At 42.3% G+C, this 20,995-nt stretch overlaps 1 protein-coding gene and 1 long non-coding RNA gene across 13 annotated transcripts in view; one reads left to right on the top strand and one right to left on the bottom strand.

The window, feature by feature from the left end:
* The window catches only part of Peak1 (pseudopodium-enriched atypical kinase 1), a 227,422-nt gene that overhangs the window by 158,069 nt on the left and 48,358 nt on the right, over positions 1 to 20,995 (top strand). For all 10 annotated transcript variants that reach the window (XM_087561968.1, XM_087561972.1, XM_087561971.1 and 7 more), the window contains 1 exon segment: positions 12,551 to 15,780. In XM_087561968.1, coding sequence (XP_087418094.1) covers positions 12,671 to 15,780 — 3,110 coding nt within the window. In that variant the 5' untranslated portion in view covers positions 12,551 to 12,670.
* Positions 352 to 20,995, bottom strand: part of LOC148004147 (uncharacterized) — a 31,141-nt gene continuing 10,497 nt past the window's right edge. For 2 of the 3 annotated variants that reach the window (XR_015627700.1, XR_015627701.1), the window contains exons 3-7: positions 17,278 to 17,411; positions 16,986 to 17,121; positions 6,226 to 6,603; positions 5,031 to 5,088; positions 352 to 3,062 (exon numbers count right to left, since the gene is read on the bottom strand). This is a non-coding gene — a long non-coding RNA (uncharacterized LOC148004147). The remainder of the gene's footprint in view (positions 3,063 to 5,030; positions 5,089 to 6,225; positions 6,604 to 16,985; positions 17,122 to 17,277; positions 17,412 to 20,995) is intronic. The other variant, XR_015627702.1, reaches the window with a different exon arrangement.

Raw genomic sequence — 20,995 nt, 5'->3', positions numbered from 1 at the left:
GCTGGGTCCTCAGGTAGTTCAATGTCCAATTTTCTGAGGAACCTCCAGACTGATTTCCAGAATGGTTGTACCAGTCTGCAATCCCACCAACAATGGAGGAGTGTTCCTCTTTCTCCACATCCTCGCCAGCATCTGCTGTCACCTGAGTTTTTGATCTTTGCCATTCTGACTGGTGTGAGGTGGAATCTCAGGGTTGTTTTGATTTGCATTTCCCTTATGACTAAAGATGTTGAACATTTCTTTAGGTGTTTCTCAGCCATTTGGCATTCCTCAGCTGTGAATTCTTTGTTTAGCTCTGAACCCCATTTTTTTTTATTATTGAAAATAATTTTTTTTTCATTTTTTTTTATTAACTTGAGTATTTCTTATATACATTTCGAGTGTTATTCCCTTTCCCGGTTTCCGGGCAAACATCCCCCTCCCCCCTCCCCTTCCTTATGGGTGTTCCCCTCCCAACCCTCCCCCCATTGCCGCCCTCCCCCCATAGACTAGTTCACTGGGGGTTCAGTCTTAGCAGGACCCAGGGCTTCCCCTTCCACTGGTGCTCTTACTAGGATATTCATTGCTACCTATGGGGTCAGAGTCCAGGGTCAGTCCATGTATAGTCTTTAGGTAGTGGCTTAGTCCCTGGAAGCTCTGGTTGCTTGGCATTGTTGTACTTTTGGGGTCTCGAGCCCCTTCAAGCTCTTCCAGTTCTTTCTCTGATTCCTTCAATAGGGGACCTATTCTCAGTTCAGTGGTTTGCTGCTGGCATTCGCCTCTATATTTGCTGTATTCTGGCTGTGTCTCTCAGGAGCGATCTACATCCGTCTCCTGTCGGTCTGCACTTCTTTGCTTCATCCATCTTGTCTAATTGGGTGGCTGTATATGTATGGGCCACATGTGGGGCAGGCTCTGAATGGGTGTTCGTTCAGTCTCTGTTTTAATCTTTGCCTCTCCCTTCCCTGCCAAGGGTATTCTTTTTCCTCATTTAAAGAAGGAGTGAAGCATTCACATTTTGATCATCCGTCTTGAGTTTCGTTTGTTCTAGGGATCTAGGGTAATTCAAGCATTTGGGCTAATAGCCACTTATCAATGAGTGCATACCATGTATGTCTTTCTGTGATTGGGTTAGCTCACTCAGGATGATATTTTCCAGTTCCAACCATTTGCCTACGAATTTCATAAACTCGTTGTTTTTGATAGCTGAGTAATATTCCATTGTGTAGATGTACCACATTTTCTGTATCCATTCCTCTGTTGAAGGGCATCTGGGTTCTTTCCATTTTCTGGCTATTATAAATAAGGCTGCGATGAACATAGTGGAGCACGTGTCTCTTTTATATGTTGAGGCATCTTTTGGGTATATGCCCAAGAGAGGTATAGCTGGATCCTCAGGCAGTTCAATGTCCAATTTTCTGAGGAACCTCCAGACTGATTTCCAGAATGGTTTTACCAGTCTGCAATCCCACCAACAATGGAGGAGTGTTCCTCTTTCTCCACATCCTCGCCAGCATCTGCTGTCACCTGAGTTTTTGATCTTAGCCAATCGCACTGGTGTGAGGTGAAATCTCAGGGTTGTTTTGATTTGCATTTCCCTTATGACTAAAGATGTTGAACATTTCTTTAGGTGTTTCTCAGCCATTCGGCATTCCTCAGCTGTGAATTCTTTGTTTAGCTCTGAACCCCATTTTTTAATAGGGTTATTTGTTTCCCTGCGGTCTAACTTCTTGAGTTCTTTGTATATTTTGGATATAAGGCCTCTATCTGTTGTAGGATTGGTAAAGATCTTTTCCCAATCTGTTGGTTGCCGTTTTGTCCTAACCACAGTGTCCTTTGCCTTACAGAAGCTTTGCAGTTTTATGAGATCCCATTTGTCGATTCTTGATCTTAGAGCATAAGCCATTGGTGTTTTGTTCAGGAAATTTTTTCCAGTGCCCATGTGTTCCAGATGCTTCCCTAGTTTTTCTTCTATTAGTTTGAGTGTGTCTGGTTTGATGTGGAGGTCCTTGATCCACTTGGACTTAAGCTTTGTACAGGGTGATAAGCATGGATCGATCTGCATTCTTCTACATGTTGCCCTCCAGTTGAACCAGCACCATTAGGGTTCTTTTTCTCCCTGCAGTCTAACTTCTTGAGTTCTTTGTTTATTTTGGATATAAACCCTCTGTCAGTTGTAGGATTGGTAAAGATCTTTTCCCAATCTGTTGGTTGCCGTTTTGTCCTAACAACAGTGCCCTTTGCTTACAGAAGCTTTGTAGTTTGATGAGATCCCATTTGTCGATTCTTGATCTTAGAGCATAAGCCATTGGTGTTTTGTTCAGGAAATTTTCTCCAGTGCCCATGTGTTCAAGATGCTTCCCCACTTTTTCTTCTATTAGTTTGAGTGTATCTAGTTTGATGCAGAGGTCCTTGATCCACTTGGACTTAAGCTTTGTACAGGGTGACAAGAAGGGATCAATCTGCATTCTTCTACATGTTGACCTCCAGTTGAACCAGCACCATTTGCTGAAAATGCTATCTTTTTTCCATTTGATGGTTTTGGCTCCTTTGTCAAAAATCAAGTGACCATAGGTGTGTGGGTTCACTTCTGGGTCTTCAATTCTATTCCACTGGTCTATCTGCCTGTCTCTGTACCAAAACCATACAGTTTTTATCACTATTTCTCTGTAATACAGCCTGAGTTCAGGGATAGTGATTCCCCTAACTCTTAACTACTTAGCCTCTCAAGTCAGGCCTCAGTAGTTCCCACTGCCTCTCCATTAGCTCAGGTTTGTCTGATCTAGCCTTGTCAGAGATAAACTAACCACAGTGCTTCCCACCTGCCACGTTTCATGTTTCTTCTCCATTCCTCCCCATGTTCTTACAGCACAAGCAGTATTACATTCCACTGTTGTTCAGAAACTTGTTCCTGACAGTATCTTTTGAGATTGATGTAAAATGCAAGTCTGAAGTGGGTTGCTGCAGCTTTTCCTTTTTTTTTTTTTTTTTTTTGTTTGTTTGGTTGGTTGGTTGGTTGGTTTGGGTTTGGGGTTTTTGTTGTTGTTGTTCAAGGCAGTTGCAAATAATCTGAAATACATTTTCTGTGTAAAAGCAATAAATAGTAGATAAGCTTACAAGACAGTTGAAACTTGAAACCATCCACACTCACTGAAGCCTGAGCAGTGTAGGTAACAGTGTTTCTGTTGCTTCAGCTTCCCAGATGCTCAGTTTTTAAGTCAAGATTGGGACATAGATACACTTAGAAGGGACTGGAAGACATCACTCTCCTTCATAAATCCACTGGATACAGATTTAATAACAGGAAATAACTCGTGTTTACCAGTCAGCCCAAGAATTAAGCATTTTATGTTATTGTAATTCGTTTTCATAAAGACTGTAAATAATTACATCTCCTTAACAGATGCTTAGCAAATCAATAATGTGAGTAAGTTCCCAAGAGGAATACTTACCTAAAATAAAGGAGCATTGTTTTTAAGGCACTGCTTTTTTAATCTTTAGTAATTTATAAATCTTCTTGAATTGGAGAAGAATTAGTAAGTTTAGTATTTCAGTGTTTATACATTGTAAAATTTTACTTAAAGAATTAGTTATAAATTCTCTATGTTTTTATTTAATTATAAACCAGATTAAAGTTAAGTACAAAACACCTGGTGAAAAGCAAATTATTGATAATGTTCTGATAGATAATGCTTTATTGAAACTAAATCGTTACTCAAACTGAATATAAACTGCCTGTTACCCCAATTTTCTTCTTTACACTGACTTGCTTCGTTTTTGAGACAGGGTTTCGTGTAGGCCAAGCTTGCCTCAAATTCACTATGTTTTTAAGGATTATCCTGAAGTCTGATCCTACGGCCTCTATCCCCTGTGTGTTAGAATTATAGGTAGATGACATCATGCCCAGAATGGTCTTCTTATGCCATATTTCTTTCTTTCCTTTCTCAAGACCGATTTTATTTTTATTTATGTGTTTATACCTGTATAAGTACATGCAATGTGGGTATAGATGTCCTTGCAGGCCAGCTCAAGTTATAAGTAGTGTCAGCTGCCCCACATGGGTGATGAGGATAGATCTTGGGTCCTCTGGAAGAGCAGCAAGTGCTCTTAACTGCTGAGCCATCTCTCCAGCACCTTTCTAACATACTGAAAGTCCAACATGGGTACAGTAAATACAGCTTATATCATGGTGTCATTTTTGTCTTCACTTGGAAATACTGAATCATTTACATACGAATCAAGTCTGTTTGTCCCCTCATTATTTCTTATAGTAATGGTGTACATGGTGCCAGCTTAGATTATGAACACTGAGCTGTTGTTTCAGGTAGGCTGGCCAGCCAGCAAGTACCAGCCAGCAGCCCATTCAGTCAGTGCAGAGGTCATGTGCACATGCTGCTACCCTGCCTGCCTTGTATGTGGGTGCTGGAGATCTAAGCTCAGGTCCTATGCTCACAACAAGCACTTCACCCTCTGGGCCATCCCCCATGTCCCTGTGTTAACTTATTTTACACAGAAATTTTACTTCTAGATCAATATGAACCTATTTTGAGAACTCACAGACCCTTGAAAACTACACCCTGGATCCAAGTTTAGGGAATAGTCTTTCAGTATAATTTTAATTAAAACTTGTTACATTGCAGTATTTTCTTGAAGTAATCAATCTGTATTTCTCAAATTAGTCTGTAATTCAGATGTTGATTTAGTATTTTCTTCTTTAAAAGTTTAAATTATAAATACTTTACAGAATAGATTGTTTGCTTTTCTTTAGCTGAAGAAGGAAAATTTTAGTGTATTTAAAAATATAATATCACTTACCAAAGTACAGGTTACACTACTAAATAACCAGAAATGGTTATATTGTAAAAATCATAGAATAATGAACTTTTTTTCTTTTTCCAGTGTCCCTCTGCCTTTTATCTCCCTCATCTCTCTTCCCCTCGTTTCTTTTCTCCAATGGCCATGTCTCCCTACTTCAGCCTGGCGTTCTCTGCTGGGGTAGCAGTCGGAGCTGAACCCAACCATCTGAACGTACACTGCATGCATTCACTTACCCTGGATCTGGCCTCCACAGACACTGTGTGGCCTTAGGCAAATCCCATTTTCTTCATTCTAAGAGCAGAAACAAAAGTATCATATATGTCAGGTTTTTTTAGAAATTGTGAGTCTTAATGGGCAGTGACCCTGTGTCTAGGACTTATTAGAATTTGTTCAGCATGCTCTTATCTAGGGTCTAGTTTTTTTCTCAGCAATCCATTGATACAAATAAGAAAAGGACAGGGCACAGTCCTGTCTTCTTTTATTTTATAGTATGGTGCAATATAATAATTATGGTATTTACAGTATCAGAAGGAAAGGTCATCACAGAGGTAACCCCCAAACAAGATCATGAAGGATAAATAGTTATGGCAAGTTGAATAGTGTTAGAGGGGACATTCTGATCTAAGCAAAAGAGACAGTTCATGAACATAATAAAATTAAGAAGCCCGTGGTTAATATTAGATAACACTTTAACTTCTCTGATAAATGGCCTAAGAAGAAGTTTGACAAAAGTTCAGAGAATGTTTTAGTACTTTAGTATTAAAACTAGTTGCCATCAAGTTGTATTTAGTAGTGTACTGGCTGGTTTTCTGTGTCAACTTGACACAAGCTGAAGTTACTAGAGAAAGGAGCCTCAGTTGAGGAGATGCCTCCATGACACCCAACTGTAAGGCATTTTCTCAACTAGTGATCAAGGGGGAGGACCCAGCCCCTTGTGGGTGGTGCCGTCCCTGGGCTGGTGGTCCTGGGTTCTATAAGAGAGCAGGCTGAGCAAGCCGGGGGGGAAGCAAGCCAGTAAGTAGCATCCCTCCATGGCCTCTGCATCAGCTGCTGCTTCCTGACCTGCTTGAGTTCCAGTCCTGACTTCCTTTGCTGATGAACAGCAATGTGGAAGTGTGAGCTGAAGAAACCCTTTCCTCCCCAGCCTGCTTCTCGGTCGTGATGTTTGTGCAGGAATAGAAAGCCTGACTGAGACAAGTAGTATTAATCATATTTGACTGGTGTATCCAAGTTAGACTTTCACGCTGACTGGAAACCGAGCTGCATTGCTGCACTCTTACCTAGGATGGCTACCATAGCCATGCTGTAGAACAGCTAAAGGTGAATGGGCTTCTTCTGTCATGTAATAGAACCTTAAGATATGCAAATTACACATGTTTTACTTCGTCTGTTCTTTAGTTAAGAGAACATCATAATTTAAGAGCTTGCCTATTCTTGTGGTGGCCAGGAAAGTGATACTGTTCTCATTGCCATCATCATCACCTTCATCGTCGTCATCATCATTGTCATAATCCTCGTGATCATCATCCTTCAGTGAGGAAGAACCTCCTCACAGAGTTTCTATCTGTGGTCCACAGTGAGTCTGTCTTTTTTCTTTTTTTTTTCTTTTTTTTTCTTTCCGGAGCTGGGGACCGAACCCAGGGCCTTGCGCTTGCTAGGCAAGCGCTCTACCACTGAGCTAAATCCCCAACCCCGTGAGTCTGTCTTTTATCTCCTGCAAACCTCTTCCTGCAGCTTTGCTTTCACTTCCTCTCCACCCCTTTAGTCATGTACTGAAGGTTTGGCATGTCAGGTCAGCATTTCTCACTGTGGAAAAAGGAAAAGTTGGGAACAATGCTGTGGGGTATGTCACATTTTCCTTTGCTCTTTTAAATATAGATAAGTGGATCACATGTTCCATTACGAATCCTAATGAAAACCTTGCTTTATAAATTTTACTTTGGAATCATAGAGACTGGCTACCATGGGATGCCATGTGGCCTACCTCCTCAAAGTGTGTCCTTAAAGCCTGTAGACAGCAGTGAGGATTCTTGGCTCTGCCACTGTGGGAATGAGACAGATTTTATCAAGAGAGCTAATGGCCTTCGGGAGTTGAAGTATTGGGGGAGGACCTCAGCAGTCTCTTCCCATACTCCTTTATGACTTTCGGCTTTCCCTTCGGTTACCTTTAAGGAGTGTGCTGTGTATGGTGTTTAATAGACCCCCTACACAGTCCCTCTTTAAGGACAGGAACTGTGTCCCTCTTGGCGAGCTCAGTTTAATCCGAGATTGAAATCCAGGGTGAATTTTGTTGTTTTGTGTCAAATGTACTTGAAACAGTTGGGCGGGAAGCAAACTAATTATAGCCATTGTAGAGCAACAGAGAGCAAAGGGCAGCAGTAGATTCTCAAAAGCTTTCATGACTCAAGGTGAAATCAGCTACTGTGGAAAGTAGCTTTATCTCCAGCACAGAGGGGTTTCGTTCTGAAATTATGAAATGGAATTTTAATCATGGGGTCCTGGCTAGCTTCTGGGGGCAACTTCAGCCATTACATTTTCCCATCAACCACTTCACCTGGAGGATTTGCTTTAGGGTTATGAGGAATTTTCTTTGGTTTGAACCTGTGCTAGTCTCATGCTGTCAGTCTCTGTGAGTTCAAATGTGTATCAGTCCTGTTACATCTGGACACAGTTTCCTTTGAGTCATCCCAGTGATGACAAGGAGTGGACTCAAGTCCCAGCCCTAACCGAGATGCTTTTGCAGTTGATACTTGCCAGGAAGGGGAAAGTCGGTTTTCTCCAGCAGAGTGTTTTGGGGAATATCAACCACACTTAGTCAGCTTAAAACTGACCCCATGGAACTTGGCGTTTTTAAGGGGGTGCTTTTTGTTTTATTTAAGTTTTGTTTTGTCTTATTGATTTTTTGTGTGTTTTATTTGATTTTCATTTTTGTTTTGTGTTTTGGAAAGTGGGGGCAGGGGAGAGAATATCAGATTGGATAGGTAGGGACTGGGGTGGATTTGGGGAAAAGGAAAACATGATCAAAATTAGGAAAAATTTTAAATAAAAAGATTATAAAGAATATATAAGCAAATGAGCTTTTATTTTTAAGCCAAACATTGCATTTTGATACTCCTTGTCAGACCCTGTTCTGGCAAATAAGCAGAGCCCATCAGCGCAGACTGCTCTGTCTCCACATGCACACGCTTCAGGAGACAGATTTTCTTTAATGTCTCAAACGTAACTTCAGTGCCTCAAGTTTCCTGCTTGGACAGTGCCGTCATTGAGAGGGAAAGCTACAGGTACCATCAGTTGCCATTAAGGGATTCTGCAAAGGCAGGAAAGCCAGAAGATTGGGTTCCGGATGGACCTGCATTGATATAGCTTCTTTCTCTAGGGCCCGGGGTATGTTAAAATAGTTTTGACAGCATCTTTAACTGAACATCTTTGTCTCCAAACATAATTAGTGTTTGAAAGAGAAGGCCTCAAAGTCCAGGCTCTGTGGCTTAGACAGCAGCTCCATCTGGTGCTTACTGGAGGTGTGTGCTCCTTTCGTCTCTGGGTTTTATGGCAGCATAGACACAGATGTGCACAGGCCTTCCACGGGAGCAGCAACTTTAAGATCAGCTTCTAGTGCTGACGTGAGTTAGCTGTGTTCTTGATGAATCTCGTTTGACAGTTGTGTTGATGTGATAGCTGCTGATCAACTCAACAGCCATCATTTGGCTTAACTAACACACTCACAATGGGAAATAACTCTTCATATTTAGTAATCTGGGGGAAAATAACACATACTGTACTACTCACAAAGGAAGACTATAGTGCCTTAAAGGAATGGGTCAGCTTGGTTAACAAGTTACTAGGCAGGATGTCTTACTCATTTCCGTTCAGTGTCACATGATGCTTAGTATACAGGACATGTTCTTTAAGAAGGAAAACTTGCTTATTCACAGGAAGTGCCTCAGGTTGCTAATAGAAATTAATTCTGAATAGTAGGATTATACAGTTTTTCTATTTTCATTTTATTTTGTTTGTATTGGATTTTTCTGTTTCTTCAGGAAGGCTATACTACACAAAAGGGGCAAAACTAACAAAAAAAATTAGCAATTTTAAAAATATACTAGGGCCAGCAAGTAGCTAAGCAGGTAAATTTGCTTATGCTAATTGGCAACTTGACTCAGTCACAGGAACCAGCACGAGTGGGAATAAAAACTGACGCAGTTATCCTCTGACCTCTGCAGGCATATACATCACGAAAATACAGTTTATAAAGAAAACATGGTGAGGCCTGTGTCTCAGTTCTGGTCTCCCATTCACTGTAAATGGAGAAGAGTTATTTTTTTTTTCAGGTCTTCAGAACCCCTGGTTCATCAGACAACAGGAACAGACTGAGAGCTTTGTCAGTTTTAACGTTCTCAGATTTGAATTGAGCTCTCTTCCCCTGCCTCTTTTGCCTCTCCTATTCTTCTCTGTCTTCCCCCAATATCACCATGCAACATTATCTGCTTTCTCCTCTCTTAAAATCAGGAAGTCCTTTCTGAATCTCTAACTCTTCCCACCCAAATACTTTCCAAAGAGTCGTCCACCAGTGTCCTGTCACTTTGCTGTCCAGCCCACCAGTCTGAATTCCATCCTCATTGCTACACCAGAACAGAGAGAAGCCATCCTACACTTGTTCTGCCAAGTGTAATAGGACACTAAGTCCACATTTCCCAGCACCTCTCAGCAGCATATGAAATAGCTGCCTGCTCTCTCTGGCATCTGCCTCATCGTTACCTTGAATGTAGCTTTTACTTGCCTTTTTTCTGAGAGAAAGGGATAGTTATGTTCTTCTTCCTGGCTCACTACAAAGCCAAATCCCAGCCTGTTCTCTACCATTCTCTATTTTCTTCCTAGCCTAGAAAATACTTCTGGACTGCAATGCCCAAGCATGAGATCCACACGGTCCTCTCCTGAGTTCTAGATTGGTGAAAATCAACAGCCTACTCTGTAAGCTCACAGCGCATGCTCTGATCGTCTCCCTGCATATGCTATGCCTCTTCCAGTATTCCCATCTTGGTAAATATTCTTGTGCATTGTTGGAATAAACTCCACCATGCACCTCTTAACTCTCTCCAAAGTCCAGTGATTCTTTCACCTGCCTTTCTGTGTCTTCCCTGGCGTGATGCTTACCCTAGGCCTGATTCTCATCAGATCTTAACGTGCCTATAGCAGCCATTTAAGTATTTTCTTGTCTTTTATTCTTCCCTCCAATGTCTATTTTCTGTCCAGCCTAAGCTGTCTTTTGTAGCTCAGATTTATTGAAGTTTAATTTACATATAATATAATTCACCTTTTTTAGTGTTCACGTTTTATGAGTTTTGACAAATGTGTGCAGTTGTGTAGGATTGTCTCCAGTTTTTCTCTGTAAATCTCTGAATACTGATTTTAGTATAGATAGACATTTTTATTGTTTCTACTAAGTATCAAAGAATGAGATTGGTATGTTTAACTTTATAAGAAACTGCCAAACTGTTTTCCAAACTGCCTGAACCATTCAAGTCCCCCCAAGTGCTCCACATGTTCAACTTCCTCCCAAACATACACTCACTAATCATTCCAGGAAGTTCACAGTGGTGCCTCACTGTGGTTCTCATTTGCTTTGCTATATGACAAGCAGTATCACATAACTATAAGATAGATATAGATATGAGATACACATATGTACATACATGTATATTACATACATATATAAGTATGCACTGTATATGAACATAGTCTGTGGCGGTGTACCTACTAAATTCCATCTTTTGTTTTCACTGGCTTTACATTCACCCTCTCTTTTGCAAGTTTTTTAATTTAGGAAAAAATTCTCTTTGGGGTGTGTGTGTGTGTGTGTGTGTGTGTGTGTGTGTGTGGGTGTGGGTGTGTGGTGTGTGTTTGTCTGTGTGTGTACTGAAGCCAGAGCATTATGTGTGCTAGACAACCATACTACCATGAATTACATACCCAACCCAACATTTTTTGTTTTGATGGAGTCCCAAGTAATCAGTAGGATTTTTTTTTCATATTTAGGCATTAAGTCCCTACACTTTTGTCTGTCCTAAGATTAGCAGTCCTTAGTTTATTCTAAGTCTTGAACTCAGGAGGTTTGGTTCTCCTAACACACTTCACTGTCATTCCTCGTAGATGCATAGAACTGTGGTGGCCCTCTAGGAGAAGGTCTGCAGTGCTGAGACATGAGTGGCACAGAACTTTAGGACAGTGTATTTAGTCATCCCAGTGCTGTTGGGGACATAGACAGATGCTAGGAGCTTGCTGACCAACCAGCCTAGCCAAATCGGTGAGCTCAGGACCCCATCTCAAAATATAAGGTAGAGAACAACTGAAAAAAACACTGAGTGTCATCCTGTGGCCTCCACATGCACATGTGCACACAGTCAACACAAATGCTTACGTAAAAGGGAGGGAGTCCCTTGTTTGTGGAAGCAGAGGGGGGCTTCTATAATCCTTGAAGAAATGAATAGCCCAATTGGATACTACAACAAGAACTGATTGTCAAGAAGGGGAGATGCTAAGAGGCATGGGTCTCGTCTTACATAGCTCAGAGGTTCTAACACCTTGTTTACAATTCAGATTTGTTATTCTTCCCTGGCAGTTGGCTTAGGTAAGGCCTAAAGTGGTCCCCATGTAGTTTTATTCACCTGGCAGCATTCATCAGTGTGCACACTAACGTTAGGAAGTGCTGAATTAGGTAAGACTGACCAAGAACATCTAGTTTCAAGCTAATTAGTAAGAAGGTGATGCAATTACATCTGCCAGTGCAGTAGAGCAGTGGGCGCAGCTGAGGTTAAACTGCAAGTTTAATAGGTCTGGGTTTGGACCTAAAGTAACCTCATTTCTAGCAAGTTCCAGTAAGGCTGGTGTGCTTCTCTCAGAACCACACCTGAAGTAGCAGCAAACAAACAAACAAAGCCAAGATGGCTTAGAATGGGATGAGACTGCAGCCTCACTTAATAGCCTATCCCAGCAATCTGGGCAAGAGAGGATGAGTGTCCGAGCTGCTGGCAGTGCCAGGCGATGGCACGAATAGGGTCCAGTGAGATGTAAGGAGATAAAATTGGAAAAAGCAACTTAGGGGAAGTGGGGTTTATTTTAGTGCACTAGATCTGAAGAGTCTATTAAGCAGCTAACATTAAGAGTGAATGGAAGAAGTCATACCAGGATATGTCAAGCAGAGATTGAATGACACTCAGAGATCAGTATCAAAGGCAAACCCAGGGGGTTGAGAGAATAGCGCAGTGTACTTGAGGCAGTGGGTTTCCTCCTAGCACACCCACACCTGACTTCATACCACACACTTGTGCACACCCAGCTCACACATTTGCACTCCAGCACACTCACACAGGCCTTCCCAGGAGAGGAGGTCACACTATTTTTTTTTCTTTTTTCTTTTTTTCGGAGCTGGGGACCGAACCCAGGGCCTTGCGCTTGCTAGGCAAGTGCTCTACCACTGAGCTAAATCCCCAGCCCCAGGAGGTCACACTATTATTTCCATAGGCACATCAAGCTGGCAATTACATGTACATGGATACTGCCTGAGTAAATTTCCAAGATGCCAATTAACTGTAGAAAAATTATAACGCTCCCACCCCAAATCAGTTTTTTTTTCTCAATCCTTTGAAGAAAAAAATTTAGAATTTGAAGCTAGTTCCTTTCCACATCATTCATAGTGGTAAATCTTATAGTGCCTTTTGCATTCAGATTTTTTTTTCTCTCCTCCCACCCCCCACAGATTGATCATACTTAGAGGAACTGCTATGACAACATAAGGAGGTGAAAACTCACAGATGCAAATGCAAGTCTTGCTATGCACTGAAGGAAAAGCATTGTCTGGGAAGTTCTATTTTTAAAAATGTCTGCTTGTAACACCTTTACTGAACACGTTTGGAAACCTGGCGAATGCAAGAATTGCTTTAAACCGAAAAGCTTACACCAGCTTCCTCCAGACTCTGAGAAGGCGCCCATCACCCACGGCAGTGTGAAAACTAATGCCAATCACAGTAACAACCACCGAGTCAGGAACACCGGCAATTTCCGGCCCCCTGTGGCTAAAAAGCCCACCATAGCTGTGAAGCCCACTATGATGGTAGCAGATGGGCAAAGTGTATGCGGTGAGCTAAGCATCCAGGAACACTGTGAGAACAAGCCTGTCATCCTGGGGTGGAACCAAAACAGGACTTCTTTGAGCCAGAAACCACTTAACAACAATTCTGAAGGTGATACTGAAGGCTTTGGCAGTGTTCCTCAGCAGTGTGCCAATAATGACCGTGCAAAAACGATACCCAACAACAACGGGCTAACCGAAGTGCTAAAGGAGATAGCGGGTCTGGACGCCAGCCCTCCCGTCAGAGGAAACGAAACGAACTCCAGAGAAACATTCTTGGGAAGAATAAATGATTGTTACAAACGATCATTGGAAAGGAAGATCCCACCCAGTTGCATGACCGGGAGCACGAAGGACTCTCAGGGCAAGCACGTCATTCTGAGTGGGAGCACTGAGGTCATCAGTAATGAAGGGGGCAGGTTCTGCTACCCTGAGTTCTCCAGTGGTGAGGAGAGTGAGGAAGACGTGCTTTTCAGTAACATGGAAGAAGAGCATGAGAGCTGGGACGAGAGCGATGAGGAACTGTTAGCCATGGAGATTCGCATGAGAGGGCAACCTCGATTTGCCAACTTCAGGGCAAACACCCTATCTCCCGTTCGATTCTTTGTGAGCAAAAAGTGGAATACTATCCCCTTACGGAATAAGTCTCTGCAGAGAATCTGTGCTGTAGACTATGACGACAGCTATGATGAAATCCTGAATGGTTATGAGGAAAATTCTGGGGTGTCTTATGGTCAAGGAAGCATTCAGAGCACAGTGTCATCTGATTCCACATCACCAGATTCCTCCTTTACTGAAGAGTCACGTTCTGAAACAGCCAGCAGTTTATCCCAGAAGATTTGTAATGGGGGGATATCTCCTGGTAATCCAGGAAATTCTAAAGACATGGCAGAAACTGAGTCTAATTCTGAAAGTCCTCCTCCTAATAATGAGGAGAAGGACTCATCACTGACTTCCAAAAGCCCAGTGAAAGTTCCAGAGACACACAAAGCCGTCCTCGCTCTCCGCTTACAGGAGAAGGATGGCAAGATTGCAGTACAAACCGAGAAGCCAGAGAACAAAGCTTCTACAGATATTGCTGGCCAGGCAGTCACCATAAGCCTCGTCCCAGTAGAAGAACAGACAAAGCCCTACCGCGTGGTAAATCTGGAACAGCCACTGTGTAAGCCATATACAGTTGTGGATGTGTCGGCAGCCATGGCCAGCGAGCACCTGGGACGCCCCAAGGTAAAAGGTTCATCTTCAACCCCAAACTCTCCAGTTACATCACCTGCGTTGACACCAGGACAAATAAACGCCCATCTCAAAAAATCCAGTGCAATCCGTTACCAGGAAGTGTGGACTTCCAGCACCAGTCCACGACAAAAGATCCCTAAAATAGAATTAAGTACTGGGGGAACTGGGCCAAATGTCCCTCCAAGGAAAAACTGCCATAAATCAGCGCCCACTTCACCCACGGCTACAAACATCTCCTCCAAAACCATTCCTGTTAAGTCACCTAACTTGTCTGAAATAAAATTTAATAGTTACAACAATGCTGGGATGCCACCTTTTCCCATCATCATCCACGACGAGCCATCCTATGCCCGGAGTTCCAAAAATGCCATTAAAGTGCCCATTGTTATTAATCCAAATGCATATGACAATCTCGCCATCTACAAAAGTTTTCTGGGAACAAGTGGTGAACTCTCTGTGAAGGAAAAAACTACAAGCGTAATAAGCCATACTTACGAAGAAATCGAAACTGAGAGCAAAGTGTCTGACAGCACCCCCAGCAAGCTCGCAGACGGCCCCCCGGCTAAAGGGTTTTCTAGCAGTGCAGAACGCAAACGAGGCTCAGTAGCGCAGAAGGTTCAGGAGTTTAACAATTGTCTCAACAGAGGTCAGTCTTCTCCACAAAGAAGCTACAGTTCCACCCACAGCTCCCCAGCAAAAATCCAGAGACCCACTCAAGAGCCTGTGGGCAAAACAGAAAGTGCACAAGGGTCTCAGGTACCGGGCAGCAGTGGCAGCACCAGGGAGAAAGCAAGTGCCGTCCTATGTCAGATTGTGGCATCTATCCAACCCCCCCAGACTCCTCCAGAAGCACCTCAATCTAGCCCTAAGGCTTGCAGTGTGGACGAGCTTTATGCCATTCCTCCAGATGCAGATACTACAAAAAATATTCCTAAAAACACACCAGTCAGACCCAAATCTCTCTTCACATCTCAGTCTAGTGGCGAAGGTGAGGCCCATCAGACCACAGAAAGCCCTACTACCAAAACTCAGAAAGATCCATCCACAAAGCCAGTGACTTCTCCTCCCTCCAAATTAGTGACCAGCACCCAGAGTGAGCCACCGCCTCCCTTTCCCCCACCACGGTCTACTTCCTCCCCTTACCATGCAAGTAACCTGTTGCAGAGGCATTTTACCAATTGGACAAAGCCAACCAGTCCCACCAGATCGACAGAAGCTGAATCAATTTTGCACTCTGAAGGCAGCAGACGAGCAGCTGATGCAAAACCTAAACGTTGGATATCATTTAAAAGCTTCTTCCGCCGCCGGAAAACTGATGAGGAAGAAGAGAAGGAGAAAGAGCGAGAGAAAGGGAAGTTGGTGGGCCTGGACGGAACAGTCATCCACATGCTGCCGCCCCCTCCAGTCCAGCGCCATCACTGGTTCACAGAGGCAAAAGGAGAGTCCAGTGAGAAGCCTGCTATCGTCTTCATGTACAGGTGTGACCCTGACCAAGGCCACCTCAGTGTGGACCAAAGCAAGGCTGGGGCAGACAATGGAAGGACAGAGGACGTGTTGCTGCGGAACTTAGAAGAGAAGAAAAATAGCCATCCTCCATCTCAGATTCCTGACAAAGCTTGCAGGTATATAAACCGAGCCATCAGGTGTAGAAAAATACTTTAAATACATTTTCAAAGTTTTCTTTTATATCTTTTAAGATTGCACAGCAGCCATTTCCGTTTGTAGGGAGCTGCATGGTCATTATCCATCTTGATAACTACACCCTAAGATTAGAATAGTATCAAAGTGATCTCACTGCACTGAACAAGGCTTATGGCCCTCAGTCCCTAGCTAAAGGAGCGCATCCCATTCTGGTAAATGCAGAGCCTTTAACACAGAAAAGCAAATTCATAGCACTGTAATACTGATGTGTAATACATTCTGGATGCTGAGATAGAATGAGGAAGAAGCAAAATGAATGCCCCTTCCCTCATGTACATGAAATGAACTCCAAGAAATTCTTTATGGTTTTTACCAAGTTGTTATTCTCATATGTATTACTTTATCTTGAGTGATTATTTAGGTTTTTTTTATTGGTGTCTCTTTTTAAATGTTGTAGAGAAAGAATGTAGCAGAAAGTAAACCGTTTATGGATTTTTTTTTTTTTTTACTATGTAGGAGAAATAAGAAAAAAGAAAAGTTGGCTATTGATACTGAGGTCAAGGGTTACACTCCACTTCACCCAGGCAGTTGTAAGTTCTCTAGGCGATAGTCTTCTTAAATACTTCAGTTACTATTTTTTGATCACATATTCTCTGCATGGTACATCCAAATGTTTTTCTGAAATCCTACTAAAGCCTTATAAATTGATTGCATTCATCAGATGAGGAACTGAGAATTGGAGAAGAATTGACCAGAATCTTACATTAGTGTTTATTAGAGCTGTGATTCACATCTTGATCTGTCTCACTCTAAAACAGTTTTTCTCCTAAAACGCTGTGTCCTTAATCCATGAGGTCCAACCCAGCAGTAGTAGAATACTTGCTTAGCATGAGTAAGGATCTGACTTCAATCCCTGAACTGTATACACACACACACACACACACACACACACACACACACACACACGCGCGCGCGCGCGCGCGCGCGCGCGCGCGTTATGTATGTATGTATGTATGTGTATAAGTATTCTGCTTTTATTTATACAAGTGTTTGTGTGAAGGAACACTGTTTTCCTTCTCATAACTATAATAAACAAAGTAAGTTAACTGTCAGTTACACAAGTAAATTTATCCGAAGTTTGTAAAAAAAAAAAAAAAGGATTTCTTTTTAATCCTTATTCACTTACAAGTACTCCAAATACCTGATTCTTCTGAGTCATCTGCCCTGCTGGCATACAGTAAACTTTCTCCTCCCAGTCTGGCCTTCTCTCTGGCAAAGATAACAACTTCTGATTGAGAGGATAGGTTTTTCTCACCATTTTTCTGTAAAAAATATATAAGTGAAAAATGAACATGTAATTCCTTCAATTTTCCTAGCAAAATGCCAGGAAGTTCTCTGCATGTCTTTGCTAAAACGATCTTACCTCCACATAGTTGTCAAAATGCTAACACGTCTCAGTTTTCCTTAAACTCACTTACTAACAAAGCAGCTGAAATAAAGGCAGTGCATTCCAGAGAACAGCCTTCTGTCAGTTGAATCTCAGGCTCCCTTTTACATCCTCGGTGATAGACAGGCATGCTCCAGTAGTAACCCAGTGCCGGACTTCAGGTTCCTGTTCCATTTAAGAAGGAAGCCACTTACATAGCACATAACTCGCATTACCTGAGTGGGAAGGGCATATAGCTCTTACTGATCAATAAATGATTTCTCCTGTTCAAGTATGGCTGTAGTAGATGTATCCAGACCCTGGAGAACAGCCAAATAATGGTTTAGCGTTTTTGTGACTCTTTCCTGTGGCTATACTATACTGTATGTGGACTTGAGACAGCCCAAGCCCGGGTCATTGCAGACTCCTTTCTATTGAATTTTTAATTTTTTTTATAAAACCGCCCATGAAATCAAATGACACAGTTAATTTCTTCACCAATACTAAGATTTGACTGTTTCATAATTGTCCAGAGGAATATTAACACACACTGCCAGGTTCTACTCCAAGAGTTTGTTTTCTTTCTTTTCTTTTTTCTTTCTTTCACTTTACTTTTTGTTTTGTTGTGTTGTGTTTTGTTTATGTTTTTGTTTTTTTTTTTTTTTTTTGAGACAGGGTTTCTCTGTGTAGCCCTGGCTGTCCCTTAACTCACAGATCTACTGGCCTCTTCCCCCTTAGTGCTGTGATTAAAGGTGTGCACCACCGCTCAGCAATTCCCAGGGTCTCTAACTCACTTGGTCTGAGGTGCATCCTGACTCCGCACACCCAGCAGGCTGAGGTTGTTGAGCCACACTTTAGAATCATTAGTCTTAGCACTGTTCTAAAGGTTTACAGATAAAGCCAGGATTGGGATACTGAGCAGTTCTTACAGGAACATTTAAATTTTCTCATTTCAGAATGTCCCAGAGTGGGTAGAAAAAGAAGCATTCGATAGGTTATTTTTAGCCTTGTGGAAAGTTTAAAGCATGAATATGTATATTGAAAACTATACTCCATTTGCTTTTTAAATAATTACCTCATTTACTTGGATTGTCATTGATATTTACTTGAAGCAACTTTGAGAGGGAAAACATTACAATCAAATGTCAACATTTGTGTTTCTGGTTTGATGGCAGTGTGATCATTAAATTACCATCTCGTGCCTGAGAACACACAGCTGAAAGAAATGAAAATACTCTTTTCCTATAAGTAAATGAAGATGCCAACTCTAAACTGTCTGTAAAGCATGAAGAATGAAAAATGCCCTTGTGATGGCTGTACTGCAGGGCCTGGTAGAGCCTTGTGCTTGGTAGTAACAATTTCTAACATTTATTTGACTTTCCAAAGACATAAATTGAACGTGTGCCATTAGCCTTAGACCAAATAGGGGGAAAGCCATTGCTGCAATAATGAACTTGGGTTTGACTTCAGCTTTGCCTCTCTGGTCCTTCAGTATATAGGGCTGTAGTGATACTTATCGCATAGAATTAATTTGAACATTTTATGGGAAGACATAAAATAGGCTGTCCAGGGTCGGGCATATTAAATGTTTAAAAGTGTTAGTAGCCCCTCTGTCCTCAATGTGGTAAGTGCTCCGTGCACAAAATGATAAAGTAGCCCAGAACACCTAGTGATTAAATCAGCTGGAATCGACTTCTCTGAAATGAAATTGGAACCTGATCTTAAAAGACAAATGAGAAGACTGCGTATGGCAGCGTATATCTGTAATTCCATCAGTAAGGAAGCTGGGGCAGCAGGGTGGTGAGTTCAAGGCCAGCCTGGACACACACACCCCCATGCACTTATCAGCTGGTTAACACTGCAGGCAAAAGGAGGAGGAAAACAAATGGAAGCAGGGTGTGTAGCTAGAAAGGATAATGAATAGTACATGCTAGCAAGTGGAACTCAGAGAGAAGAGTCGTCACCAGAAGTTAGGGCAATGGGGAAGGGGAGATGTTATCATAAACTGGGCAGTGTGGGGGATGTCACTGAGGGTACCGGCTTTCCATTAGGATGAGTGTTGGTGGTCCATTCTTCTGCACGATGGCAGTATTTAATACAGTTAGGATTTCAAAAGTTCTAAAAGAACATATTTTAAGCCTTATCACAAAAAGGTGTATCAAATGATATATTAATTTTGTCTAATTTGTGTTTTATACATGTATTGGTATTGCATTCCGTAAATTATAGTCAAATATAAGAAAAACAGAGTAGTTCAATGGTTCTTCACATGCAATCCATGTAAGAGCAAACAGAAACTGTCTTGAATCTATCCCAAAAGGCCCTGTGTTAAATCTAAGTGAGCAGCCACAGGTCTCCTAGGAGAGGTTGAAACCATTAAGTGGAGCCCCTTTATGGAAAATGGAACAGAGACTAAAGGAAAGGCCATCCAGAGACTGCCCCACCTAGGGATCCATCCCATCTGCACTCACCAACCCCCCACACTATTGCTAATGTCAAGAAACACTTGCTGACAGGAGCCTGGTATGACTGTTCCCTGAGAGCTTCCACCAGCACCTGACTAATACAGATGCAGATACTCACAGTCAACCATGGGACTGAGCCCAGGGACCCCAGTGGAAGATATAGGGGAAGGACTGGGGAGCAGAAAGGGATTGCAACCCCATAGGAAGAACAATATCAACTAACTGGACCACCCAGAGCTCCCAGGGACTAAACCACCAACCAATGAGTACACATGGAGGGAACCAGGACTACAGATACATATGTAGCAGAGGATGCCCTTATGTGGCATCAGTGGGAGGGGAGGGAGGCTTGATGCCCCAGTGTAGGGGATGAGGTGGGAGTGGGTGAATGGGTGGAAGAGCATTCTTATAGAGACAAAGGGAGGGGGTGATAGTAGAGGGGTAACCAGGAAGGGGGATATCATTTGAAATGTAAACAAATAAAATGATTAATAATAGTAAAAAGAAAATATGGAGCCCCTTTGAAGAGAGTCCCTGAGGTACATGGCTTTGAAAAGAGCCTTGGGACTCAGGTCTGTTTTTCTATTTCTCACCCAGGCTCCCTCTTCCTGTCTCTCCCGTCTCCCCTCATCCCTTCCTTATCGATTGCTCTCATAAGCAGCTTTCTCTACGTACACCCTCAAGGACACTACCTTCACAGGCCAAAAGGCAGTGTTCCCAAGTGGACCGAAACAGTAAACCATGATAAATCTTCCCTCTAAGTTAATTACCTCAGATTATTTTGTCACAGGGTGAAAGACTAACCAACACAGATGCTGATATTTTCTTTTCCCTCCGTTGACTCTGCACCGACAGTGCAGAAACATCTGGGTAAAAGTAATTGCCATGAAGCCCAAACAAGGCCGTGGCATCGAATTGTACTAGGACTTTAAAAGGGAAAAAAAGATTAAGTAGTAAATTTTTATTAAATCTCAACCCTTGATTACTTTTCTTCTGGTTTTAATTGTGTGCTGAAATGAAAGTACACATGTACATTTGCATACAAGGATCCTAAGGGGAAAATGGGTTGTGTTGGACAGCTTCAGTTAGGAACTTTAACCCGTCTTTTCACCGACCCTTATGGAAAGGATGACTGGCAAACCACTTCCGAGGAGACCAACTTGCTTGTTTGTGAGAAAACTCAAGCTTTCAGACATCTCTCTACAGCACTGACCCTGATAGCTTCCTAATCCTTAAACCATTTGCTAGATGAGATTGGCAGTGCCACTAACAAGAGGTCGATCATTGGCTTGTTTATTAATATCC

This window comes from Rattus norvegicus, chromosome 8, assembly GCF_021556685.1.
Source record: "Rattus norvegicus strain SHRSP/BbbUtx chromosome 8, alternate assembly SHRSP_T2T, whole genome shotgun sequence".
Classification (NCBI taxonomy): Eukaryota; Metazoa; Chordata; class Mammalia; order Rodentia; family Muridae; genus Rattus; species Rattus norvegicus.
This window is presented reverse-complemented; position numbering and strand designations above follow the sequence as displayed.